This window comes from Osmerus mordax, chromosome 1 (assembly GCF_038355195.1).
Source record: "Osmerus mordax isolate fOsmMor3 chromosome 1, fOsmMor3.pri, whole genome shotgun sequence".
NCBI lineage: Eukaryota > Metazoa > Chordata > Actinopteri > Osmeriformes > Osmeridae > Osmerus > Osmerus mordax.
The window spans coordinates 18,478,425-18,491,569 of NC_090050.1; the positions used below are offsets into that span (position 1 = coordinate 18,478,425).

At 46.4% G+C, this 13,145-nt stretch overlaps 1 protein-coding gene across 1 annotated transcript in view; it reads left to right on the plus strand.

Annotated features, from left to right (window-relative positions):
• The window catches only part of foxp4 (forkhead box P4), a 92,683-nt gene extending 79,538 nt beyond the window's left edge, over positions 1 to 13,145 (plus strand). Inside the window, 11 exon segments of the mRNA XM_067260682.1 lie at positions 188 to 207; positions 209 to 260; positions 262 to 270; positions 2,168 to 2,236; positions 2,238 to 2,394; positions 2,520 to 2,596; positions 2,895 to 2,996; positions 5,292 to 5,413; positions 6,103 to 6,169; positions 6,773 to 6,945; positions 7,218 to 13,145. Of these exon segments, the coding sequence (XP_067116783.1) occupies positions 188 to 207; positions 209 to 260; positions 262 to 270; positions 2,168 to 2,236; positions 2,238 to 2,394; positions 2,520 to 2,596; positions 2,895 to 2,996; positions 5,292 to 5,413; positions 6,103 to 6,169; positions 6,773 to 6,945; positions 7,218 to 7,356 (987 nt within the window). The 3' untranslated portion in view covers positions 7,357 to 13,145.

The following is a 13,145-nucleotide window of genomic DNA, read 5'->3' on the forward strand; positions in this document are numbered from 1 at the left end:
ACCAGGAGAGACTGTAGGAGAGAGACCACAGTGATAGACCAGGAGAGACTGTAGAAAGTACCCGTCCTCGTCATCCTTTGATATGCCGCTCCACCTGTTTGAGTAATGATGCCTTGGGTTTTCCATTCCATGTTGTAATGATATCTAGGGAGAGTAATTAAAAAACCTGTGTTTGTCTGTGTCCCAGCTGGCAAAGGAGAGTGAGCGACGCAGCTATGATGACCCACCTGCACATGCGCCCTTCAGAGCCAAAGCCTTTCAAACCAACCTGTGAGTACACACACACACACACACACTCACACTCTTCTCTGCTCCCCCTTCTACTGAAGTGTAAACATGAACAGGGCATCACATTTTTTCATTGGTGTTTATGTGCTTGTCCAGTCCTCACTGGGTGTGTGCGCCCCTCTATTGACCAGTGGAGAAAGTGCCCCCCCCCACACACACACACACACACACTGCTTTCTCTGAACACAGCTCTGCTCCGACAGCGTGAAATCACAGGCCTGAACACTGAAGCTCAACGACAATTGAAAGTACAGTACAGAGAGAAAGACAGAGACAGAGTAAAAGGAATATGGACAGAGAGAACGGCAGAACAGAGAAGAAGACAGAGACAGAGAGAGAGAGAGAGAGAGAGTGAGAGAGAGAGGGAGAGAGAGGGAGAGAGGGGGAGAGGGGAGAGGGAGAGAGGGAGAGAGGGAGAGAGGGAGAGAGGAGAGAGAGAGAGAGAGGGAGAGAGAGGGAGAGAGGGGGAGAGGGGGAGAGGGGAGAGGGAGAGAGGGTGAGAGAGGGAGAGAGAGAGAGAGAGAGAAGAGGGAGAGAGGGAGAGAGAGAGAGAGAGAGAGAGAGAGAGAGAGAGAGAGAGAGAGGGAAGAGAGGGAGAGAGGGAGAGGAGGGAGAGAGAGAGAGAGAGAGAGGGAGAGGAGAGAGGGGTATTGTAGTCAGCAGCCATCAGCTGGTGAGGGATGGAGATGTGCGATGTGTGTGTCTGCCGCCTGGCAGGGCTGTTATTAGGTATCTAATGAATATTTTCATTATTCAGATTGACGAGGAGTCTTATTAAATATGAAGATGTTGAAATTAATTGTCAATTAGAAGTAGAGTGTCTTAATTTGAAGGAATATAAATGGTTACAGTGGCGAGGCAGGATGTGTGTGTGTGTGTGTGTGTTTTGAAAACAGTCGCAGGGGATCAGCTGTCATTAACACCAAATGGGAAATCAGGAAGAGGTGTGTCTCGTCATCACGGAGACACGCCTCAGGGTCAGGGATTGGAGGAGCTGGGGGGAGGAGGAGGAGCATGTCGAATGGAAACAAAGCTTGGCTTCAATTAAGAGGGTTGTAACTGTTGCCTTGGTGACATGGTGGTGGTAGCAGGGCTAATGAAGTACCTGTTTAAACAGCCCAGCCCCCCTCCACTGCTACTACCGCATCACCTACCGCCCATCAACCTGCTCCAGACTGGCACACATGGGGTGGGGGGCAAGGGAGAGACAATGGCATAGGGAAAGAAAAGAGGGCTAGTGGGAGTCACACATACACACACACACTGATTATGGTTTTAATTAGCTTTAAACTAGCAACCCAGGAAAGACTATCCCAGAGAGACAGGGGGACTGGTTTCCTCTGTGTGTGTGTGTGTGTGCGTGTGTGTGTGTGCGTGTGTGTGTGCGGGTGCGTGTGCGTGTGTGTGCGCGTGTGTGCGCGTGTGCGCGTGAGCGCGTGAGCGCGGTGAGCGCGTGTGCGCGAGAGAGAGAGAGGGAGAGGGAGAGGGAGAGGGAGAGGGAGAGAGGGAGAGGGAGAGGGAGAGGGAGAGGGAGAGGGAGAGGGAGAGGGAGAGGGAGAGGGAGAGGGAGAGGGAGAGGGAGAGAGTGTATGTGCAGTTCTGCCTAATTGGGCCGAACTAGTCCATGAAGACTGCAAGCCACCACAGAGTGGCTGTGTGTGTTCCCATGTCACAAACATGCTGCAGTGTGGTTGTGTTTTCATAAGCTCAGGGTTAATTGCCATCAGTGAGGTGCTTTGTGTGTGTATGTGTTTGTGTGCCTAAACTGAAGAACCGTGTAATGTTACATCTCCCAGGACTGTTCCTCGTCAGATTAATCTGAAGTTGACTTGCAGCCTGCTTCCCTGTTGGTGTGTGACTCCTGTCCTCTCCATCACAGCTGAATCTGGCATCCAGTGCTTCTATGCTGAAGCGGGAGAGTGAGGCCTATCCGGAGGGCCTACCTCACCCCCCCCACCTCGGCGGCCGCCCCCATCACCCCCCTCCGCCAGGGCCCCTCCGTCATCAGCTCCTCCAGCCTGCACACACACTCCCACTCACACACACACGGCATCGGACCCATACGAAGGCGCAACGCTGACAAGTTCTGCACACCCATTGCCTCAGGTATGCACACACACACACACACGCTCGCACCCACGCGGACCAGTATACAGTACAAACTGAAACCCGTACACAGCCACAGACGTGGCACAGACAGCAGGTCTAATCTGTTGTGTTCTCCTGTGTAGAGCTGGCTCAGAACTGTGAGTTCTATAAGAATGCTGATGTCAGGCCCCCATTTACCTACGCCTCTCTTATACGCCATGTAAGTTAGTCTCTCCTCTCCTCCAGTTTGCTTTCTTTTCCTCCTTCCCCCTCTTTTCCCTTCCCCTTTATCCTCCTTCTCCTCTTCTGTCCCCTCTTCTGCCCTCCACTTCTCTCCTCCTTTCTTCTTCCTCTCCTTTCTTCCCTCTCTCCCACAGCTCCTCCTTTGTCATCTCTTCTCTTCTGCTTTCCTCTCCTCTGTCCCTCTCTCTCCTCCTCCTCCACTATACTTTCCTCTCCTCTCCCCTACTTTCCTCTCAACCACTAATATTATTATTTCTCTCTCTCTCTCTTTCTAGGCCATTCTTGAGGCTCCAGACAGACAGTTGACTCTTAATGAGATCTACAACTGGTTTACACGAATGTTCGCCTACTTCAGGAGAAACACAGCCACATGGAAGGTGAGTCCGCATACTCACACACACACTCACACAAACACAGACACACACACGCACACCCAGTGTGTGTGTGTGTGTGCGTGTGTGCGTACTCACCTTCCATGTGGCTCTGCTCCTCTGTTCACACAAGGCAGCACTAGAGGCTGTGACCAGCTCGTCGCGGAGGCCTTTGAGACTTGAGTGATTTGCCAATTATGAGCAATTTCTGCTACATATGACTCACCCTCTCTCAGCTCCTCTCTCTCTCCGCCATCCCTCCATCCAGGGCCGCTTGTCCTCTCTCTTCCGGAGAGTTCTCTGAGCTCCAACACAGGGCCTTGGAGACGGCCCCACTTACCCCAGCGGAAACACACCTCACTATCACACAGCCTCATTACCGAGTCACACACACACACTCACACACACACACACCTGGCCTGATCCTGCCATTGTAGGTGGTGACCCATTTCTACGGAAGCCTCCCGCTAATTTGAGTGTCAGTTCCTCCAGAGAGAGGGAGAATGAGGAAGGGAGCGAGAGGGACAGACAAGAGGAGGGGTTCGTTTGGGGGGGAGGGGTGGGGTGGGGTGGGGTGGCCCAGCTCCAGCCTCGCTCTAATAGCCTTGAACTGACGAGGAAGAGGAGATGGGGAGAAGATGGGGAGGGGGTAGGGTGAGGGTGGGCAGGAGCGAGGCAGAGATGGAGGGAGAAAGAGAGAAAGAGAGAAAGAGAGAGAGAGAGAGAGAGAGAGAGAGAGAGAAGCCAGGAATATCTTCACCTCTTCATCTCATTTTTATGGAATTTTAACTATTAATGGCTGCCACTGCTTCCTGTCCTCATGGACCTCCAGACCTTTAAATATATATCTATGTATTTATACACCAGGCAGCGCACTATTTATATATTGGATCCCAGTGGCCGTCTCTTGGCCTGGCCTGTATTAAATATGAGATGTATGTCCTTTAATAGCTGTGTATATTTCATAAGGAGAGCAAAGGTGTCAGAAAAGGGAAGTCATTGATCAGAGAGAGAGAGAGATGGAGGGAAAAGAGAGAGCTAGAGATGGACAAAGAGAGGGGTGGAGAAAATAGAACTTGAGTACCTCTTCAATCCTGCAAGGTGCTTAACGTAACTGGCTTTTGAAGTGTTGCAAGACAGGTAGAGTTGTCTGTCTGCCTGCCTGCCTGCCTGTCTGCGTGGTTAGCTGGCTGACTGTCTAGCTGTCTGTCTATCTGTCTGTTTGTGTGGCTGATTGTCTATCTGGCTGTCTGGCTGACTGTCACTGCCTGTCTGTCATTTTGTCTGTGAGGGGGATGCATGTGCTGTGACCTGCTGTAAATGGCTGCTAATGTTTTAACTTGAAGAATTAGGCTTTCATCACGGAGACAAATGCAAATAGGAGTGCAATAACACTGGCTGTGAGGTGTGTGTGTGTGTGGGTGCGTGTGTGCGTGTGTGCATGTGTGCATGTGTGCGTGTGTGTGTGTGTGCGTGTGTGTGTGTGTGTGTGTGGGAAACAGCACTGTTGGGGTGGCGGGCAGAGATTGGGGTCAGACTCATTTACAAAACTTAGCATCACGGCTCAGGGGAGTGAGGTGTTGGAGGGGCTGGGCTGATTATGGCTTGTGTAATTACGTGTGTGTGTGTGTGTGTCTATGTGTTTAAGTGTGTGTGTGTAATTACGATGAGGAGTGATGCGCCCATCGCCTGTCCCTCCCTCCCAGATTAAAACAGCGTGTCAGAGAGAATATGCAGGATTTAATTATAGACGAATTAAAATTGGTAATGAAATTGGGCATGAACAAACTACAAATAGCAGATGAAAAGGGAGGCCTGTCCCAGGGGGAGTAAGACGCAGATTGTGGTGTGTGTGTTTGTGTGTGTGTGTGTTTGTGTGTGCGCTGGCACGTGTGTGTATGTTCGCAGATAGTGACTGATTAGAGAAATGTGGAAATAAAGAACCACTGGTGATGGGGAAGGTCTTATTATTTGGAACCCAGAATTGTGTGCGTGTGTGTGTGTGTGTGTGTGTGTGTGTGTGTCATCAGAACAGCATTAGGACGGAGGGGAGCTTGTTCAGACATCAAACGGCTCAGCTGGTCTTTATGGCCATAATTTTATGATTAATACAGTACAGTGTGTATGAATATACAGGCATCATTAAATCATTTTTCTATAGGGTTTCTATGTATTATGGTTTGTGCTTTTTTTAAGCATCTCTCTGGTTTATTCTCAGCAGAATTAATCTGTTGCGTACAGATTGTCTTCTGTAATGTTTCTTCATAATGGCCAAGTTCTACTGTTTTGTTCCTGTCCCAGAATGCCGTGCGTCACAACCTGAGCCTGCACAAGTGTTTTGTGCGAGTGGAGAATGTCAAAGGAGCTGTGTGGACTGTTGACGAAGTGGAATACCAAAAGAGGAGACCACCAAAGATGACCGGGTAGGCACAGGAGAAACACACACACACATATGCACACACACACACACACACACCGATCTCTCCTAGATGCTGACAAGGCCTAGCTGCTGTGATGTGCGTGTGGGGTTATGGATGCTGGCATTATTATTGCTATAAATGGGTCTCCTATTATTACCAAGTGGATGACTAGCCTCAAATAAATGCTGCCGGCTTTACCTCTGTGAGTGTGTGTTAACATCTGTGTGTGTGTGTGTGTTTCTCTGTTTGTCGACACCATTAGTGAGCAGCTGTGTTTGATGCAGGGAGAAGTGAGGCTTGTTAGCGTGTGTAAACAGATGTTCTCTGCTCTCGCCAGAGAAACCAAGGATAATTACACACACAGGCACACACACACACACACACAGGCACACACACACACAGGCACACACACACACACAGGCACACACACACACACACACAGGCACACACACACACACACACAGGCACACGTATATTTGCAGCATCTGTTTACAGTGTGCATATGTTTTGGCATGTGGCAAATGTGTTTGCTTCATCTGACAGTGGGGTTTGGCCGGGGTTACTCCTTTGCGCACATGTACTGAATATTTATCTCTCCCTCACTTTCTCTCTCTTTCTCTGTCTTTTTCGCTCTCTCTCCATCTCTCCCTCCCTCCCTCTGTCTCTCTCTCATTGTCTCTGTCTCTCTCTAGGAGTCCTACTCTGGTGAAGAACATGATTTCAGGCCTGGGCTTTGGCTCCCTAAATGCCAGCTACCAGGTGAGAGACACACAGACACACACACACAGGCACCATCGACCGCAAAGACAACACACACGTGCACAGCACACACCAGTCACAATCAAGGGCAGTAATGTCAGTTTTGTCCTATAATTAGCATGCTCCCTAATGACTTCCACACACCCTTCTATCCCTCTCATAAACACCCTCCCTTCCACTCATACAGCGCTTCCAACACACACACACGTACAGGCACGCTCGCACAAGACATTTTAAACTGAGATGATTTATAGTATTTGTCAATTAAGGTCACTGCATAAAATTATCACCTGTCCTACAAAATCAATCAGAGAGGCTCTAGTACACACAGTCTCTTTGTCATCCTTCGCAGGGAACTCTAGCTCGCACACACACACACTTTACAGGAGATCAGAGTGCAGAGCAGGGCAGGAGATACAAGATGCATTGGAAATAGTCTTGTGTGAAAGTGCCCCCTAGTGGCAGCTTTTCCCTGCTCCTGAGCAGCTCTAATGCCAGTGGACTGTACAGCTGATGAACTCACACAGGACTTTCGAATTATCCAACTATGTAGAATGTAAGTTATAGTTGTAATGTATTCATTGTGTGTGTGTGTGTGTCTAGGCGGCCCTGGCTGAGAGCAGTCTCTCCCTGCTGAACAGTCCAGCGCTTCTTAACCCCTCGTCTGCCGCCAGCCTCAACATGCTGCATGTGGGCCACGATGACGTCAGCTCCACTGTGGAGCAGGTCAACAGCAACGGCAGCTGCAGCCCCACACTGAGCCCTCAGCAGTACAGGTAACACACACACACTCACGCACACTCACACACACTGACACACACTCACACACACTCACACATACTCCCTTGAGGAACATTGTGGCTGATCTCCCATGCTATGCTTGATGCTGATCGGTACTTCTCTCTGTCTCTCTCTCTGTCTGTCTCTCTGTCTGTCTCTCTGTCTGTCTCTCTGTCTCTCTCTCTGTCTGTCTCTCTCTCTGTCTCTCTGTCTCTCTCTCTCTCTGTCTGTCTCTCTCTCTGTCTCTCTGTCTCTCTCTTTCTCTCAGCCACCATGTGCATGTGAAGGAGGAGCCCACTGAGCTGGAGGAAGACTGTCGGCCCATGTCACTCATGGCTCAGAACTTGCCGTTGCCTAGTGACGAACGTGACCTGGAGGAGGAGCTTCCCACTGAGGAGCTGGAGTAGGATTGGAGTAGGATTGGCCTAGATGGTCCAGAGGGGCGGGACCTAAAGGCTGAATCCCATTGCCTAGAGAAAATATAACACCATTAAGAGATCACATATGAAAAGCCAGAAACCAACAAACAACAACAACATTGAGAACCTTCAAACAGGGTTAGATGACCTTCGCTACTTACAGACGCAAAAACCAGACTGTGGAGCATTGCTTTATTTCATTTGTTATGTTTCTACGCTCAACCCCCCCCCCCCCCCCCCCCACCCCAACTTGACAGCTCTCTCTCCCCAGCACCACACTCCAGAAGCTGTGTACAGGCAGAGACCCTGAGTTCTGGGTGGATAACCACACCACACCAACCCTAACCCACCCCCTCCCAATCCCTGCTCACTGTCGGGCCTGGGATATTCATTGTGTACCACTTCAGTATACGTATAGGCGTGTGTGGGACGGGGGAGAGTACGGCACACACACACACATCAGATCATGTGTATATATTTTACAACAGTCACCAGGGGGGGTGCTGTGTACCTCTCATCTTTTTTCCCTCTGATTTTATCAATAGTTTTTTCTTTTTTTCTTTTTTTGGGCTTGGAAAAACTGCTGGGCTTTGAGATGGAAGGAAGGACGGCGGAACGTTCTCAAAGATTACCTCAAATCCGCTCACACACGTTGACTTAACTAACTTACTGAAGTCAGTCAGTGATCTAGGGGAGACTGAGGCCTGTGGTCCTGGTGGCACTCAACAAGACTCTCAGAGACACGTTTGGCACCCTACTTCTTTATCAAAGAAAAATAGATTAAAATACCCCCTCCTCCCTACACACACACATACACTCACACTCCCCCAACTAAAAGCTCAACTAAAAGAGACAACATGTGCTTTCCTCTTCCTCCCCCTCAGTCTGGGATGGAGAGATGGGTGTAGAATGCTCAGAAACAGAGAGAGGGTAAGAGGGAGAAAAAGAATGGAGGGAGTGTAAAACCAAGAAATGTCTGACTAAAAAACTGAAAATTATGGAATATAGCAAAAGTGTGTGGTAGCTTTGTCATTTCCGCTTCTATTTGACGTTATTATCTACATTTTTTTTTCTTCTGAGAATCAGTATTTCACGGTGGTGTTCTGTTTCAAATGATCTTTTATAAGAATGTTTTGTATGTTTTATTTACTCTTCTTGTTCACACCATTCCAAACTAGTGAAAGAAAGAAACCACAGTATTGCCCCAGTAATTCCCTCTAACTAAAGCCCATTCAACCAACGACCATCTTCTATCCCTACCTACCCTCCATTTACCCTCCCCGCCCTATATCCAGCCTCTATCTACTGTCTATCCCAACGGAGCAGCCAGGACTGAGAATAGCACTTAGGATTGAAAAGTCACCATTATCCAGACTCTTCATTATTCATCTTTTTATTCCTTTTTTTTATTCTTTTTTTAATTTGTTGTATAGTTAGTTGAGAAACATCAGCTGTGATACCAAGCAATGCTTTAAAAAGATGATATTACTGCAGTCAGAGAATACCTCATCCCACAAAGGTTCTGCCTGGAACTGTGTCCAAATTGTTAAAGAAAAAAGGGGGAATTCTTTCTGTGGGACACCAAACATGGAAACTCTGCTCAGTTTCATTTCAAAGTTCTATGGTTATAATAGTTACTGTGTAGAAGCTATCTGCAATTCACTGTGTGAGTTTGTGTCAAAGGAATAGCATGTGAGATCTAATCTTTTTTTTTTCTCCTGTAAGCATAAAACATTATCTTTCCCTCTATACAGTGCCATACCAAATTTTACAAATTATTTTAATGTAATATCTGCTTTTTCTTCTCCCGTTTTTGTTTTCGTTACAGGTAACCAAAGAAATGTGTAGTAAACCAAAAACCCTGTAGTTTATTTTTCCCCTTTTGAGTTTTTCCTCATAAAGAACTGGCCAAAAGACTAGGAACCAGGAGGATGAAATATCATTGTATTATCACAGAACTGTTATGTTGAATTGATTCATTACAGTTACATTTACAGCGCTGATCGTTCTAAAAACCAAAGTATGAAATGTTTAAAAACAAATTGGTAATGCTAAAGAGTGTATACATAATTGGTGACAAACGACTCACATTCGGTAGGCCATGGTAGAAGGCTAAAAACAGTATTAACCAACATCTTGCAGTTCCTTTGATGAAAGATTGAATGCACTTAAGATGTCAAGCTCTGTCTGTGTGTCATGCTCACACCCAACTGAAACACTGCCCCAACAGTATGGGCATTAAACGATGGAACAAGCCCATAATTATCTTACCCTCTTAAGGCACTTGAACACAAAGTAGAAGCCAGTAAAAATGCCGCTATCTGGTTACCTGGCATCCCCTTGGATGCTCTTCTTGTGCTGCAATACAATTTGTCAAATCAACCAATGCTTTTCCAATAAAACAAATACAAATATTTGATTTTGATTGAAAATAGCCCAAACAAAAGTCACAAAAGTAATGTTAATGCTCATTTATGTGTTACTGCACAGCAATAGAACAACACGTTTTATATGTTGTTGGTACCAAATGTCTCATCAGCAGGAAAAATACAATGTTTTTCACTTTCATTTCATCACCTTTGATTTGAACGACAAATAGGAAATAAAATGGCAAATTATGTAACTGTAAAAGGAACACACCAAGGGACATCTGGGGAAAAGATGCTGTCAAACTAACTCTTGCACTTCAGACAGTTTTCTTTTTAGTAAGGAGGAGTCTTTAAAATAACTTTCTGTTCAAAGTATCATCTTACTGATTTGTAACTAGCAAAGTAGGAGAGGGACATCTTGCTATGAGATAAAAACCAAAAATAACACTACCTCCTTTTCAAAATGGTTCAATACATAGCCAGTGGGAGACTGTGCACCCATATGAAATATTTCCTTTTTCATTCTACTTCAATAATGATAACCAATTATACCAAAACTGTTACTACACATATTGTATGTCTGAGAAAGCTAGCCTGGCTATCTAGACTCCAAAATTCATGTGCTTGAGCCCTAAAAACAAAGAAACGCTACACGTTGAGTTAAAGATGACTACCTCTCCTAAAACAACCGTTAAAGCGCTCTCTAGTTCTTAAAGTGTGTAGTGAAGTGGTCACCATGTTTAAAAGGTCTACTCTCTGCTGCGTATTATTGGCTGTCTCCCTGCTCCCTATTATCATGGGGCTGTGTGAACAGCCTCCTAATTGCGCGCTCTAATTGTATGCGTGCATATTGATGAGCAGACTCAGCTGTGAGCCAATAAGAAACTGGTCGTTAGTGGCAACTCAATGGGGCAGGGAGCTGGTTGTCAGGGGTGATGATGGGCAGAATATATCAGTGCCAGTGGCCTCCACAAACACACACACACACACACATTAGTGGTCGGCCGACACGCTTCAGCAGCCTGGGGCTTGACAATAAGACAAAGCACAGCTTTACTATGGCTGTGATAAAAGACAAGCCCCCTGTAACACACACGCACACACACACTCATCCACACACTTTGTTGTACTAAGGGACCCTAATCACCAGCCAAAAGCACCAGAGGTGTCAACGACAACTTCAGTATTTGAGTGACCAATCTCAGTCTTTGGGCTTGTTGCCACAGACTGTGACTAGAACAGATCCTTCGGGCTCCAGCCAGCCCAGTATATCAGGGTGAGCTGGGCCCAGGGTCCACCTAGCCCTCCCTGCTCCAGCCCAGTACCAGGGTGAGCTGGGCCCAGGGTCCACCTAGCCCTCCCTGCTCCAGCCCAGTACCAGGGTGAGCTGGGCCCAGGGTCCACCTAGCCCTCCCTGCTCCAGCCCAGTACCAGGGTGAGCTGGGCCCAGGGTCCACCTAGCCCTCCCTGCTCCAGCCCAGTACCAGGGTGAGCTGGGCCCAGGGTCCACCTAGTCTCCTGCTCCAGCCACTGAGGCCCTGCTCCAGCTGAGGTACAAGCTCAGATATCCAAAGACAACACAGAGAATCACCCGCACCACAAACACTCGTACAGACAAGACACTGAGAGTAATAACACATGCTTTGAAAGGAATTTATTACTATTATTATTGTTATCCAAACTCTCACAAAGAGGAACTGCTGCATTCAGTAAATAAATGATCTTTGACTCTTGTGCTTTAAGGTACACCTGTAAACAAACCTGTTTTATAAAGATGTAAAATGACATTTGTCGATGGTGTCAGATCACCATAAAACACTTCTGTTCTTTCTCTGGCTTCGCAGGTATGATGTATTATTGTATATTAACGCTTGGCTTCTCTCTCCAGGGCATTCTTTCTCATTTTGTCTTTTGGATTTTCTTTTATCTTTTTCTTTTGGCTCCTGTTTAGCAATTGTAAAGCTTTCAGCTCTGATTCTTATACTGTATTGCTAATGCTGAAGTGTATGTATTTATCATATTAAGTGCTGCAGGTATCTTGGTTAATAGTTTTGTTTGTTTTCCTTTTTTCAGTTTCTTCATAAAACGTCTGGGACGCTGATTTTTTAAGTGTATTATCTCTAAAAAAAAGACAAAAGAGTGAAAGTTAGATCAGTGGTTTAGGTAACACCTGTTTGTATATTTATCTTAGCTAGGTCTATTTTGATACTTTTTGTCTCTGTACTGCATTTATGCATTTTTAAGGAAAGAAAAAAACATCTGAAAACAAACTAAAAAGTTACATTGACTATGTATTGATACCTCAGAAGGACTTTTCTCAAAGACAGGACCAAAACCTCAGAAAGGAAAGAGAGAAAGAGGAAAAAATGAAAAGAGAATATGTAGCCCCTCTCTTGCTTTTAAAGACGGAGTGATGGAAAGTGTTGTTGTTGGTCCTTTTAGGTGCCAATATGTGTCCCTGACCCCTCACCCCTGAACCCTGTCCTTCCTGTGCTGATCCCTCATCCTATGGGCTGTCAATCACCTGCTGTCCAATCAAAAGCCTTGTTTCACACAGTCCATAGTTTTTAAAGATATAAAGTTACCTTTAAATAGCCCACCTCTCATATCTACCTAGCCTGATCAACAGACTATCCCACAGTGTCATACCAAATGAGCTAGAGTAAAGGCTGTCAGAGATGTAGTTTGTCCTCTGTCTACCAAAGGCGTTGTAAGCGACTGTAGCTTATCCCAAACACATCAGCTAACCACTCGCCACAACTGAAACTGAACTGTAACCAAACCATATCCAAACTCTCTCATTCTGACTGACCGCCATCACTGATCATTCCTCCTCCAACTTGAGTGGCTATCATTCTATTGGCTGACCAGGGAGATGGTTAGACCAACCCTACTCTGTGATTGGACAGCTCGGCGGCTTATGACGAGGGGTAAGGGTCTTTTGAAGGGGAGTGTTGCCTGATGGTGTTATTCAGTTCATGGCCAAAAAAAATGGAACTACCACTTCAGCTCTCCTCTGGGTGTACGTTAGGAATGGGTGTACATTTTCAGCAGTGACTCTGTATCGTTATTTAGTTTCCGTTTACCTGTTTACCTCTCTTTATCATTTTATTTTGTTCTGTTTCTTATTTTTGAAAGTGTGACCCAGGCGAAGGGTTGTGGGTGGGAGTAATTTCTTGAGACAGTTGCCCTTTGCCCTTTGCCTGGGTGGCCATGTAATGCCAGTCACTGCCCTTTCCTTCATGCTGTATAAAAACACACATATATCTGTGTATTTGTAACCTGAATCTTCTTGTGTCTGTCCATGCAGACAATAAAAAAACTGTACAGTAGGTCTAGTTGCATGTAATCTGTACTAATTATTGACAATGGCATTATAAAATGCAATAAAATACTTATTACACTGTC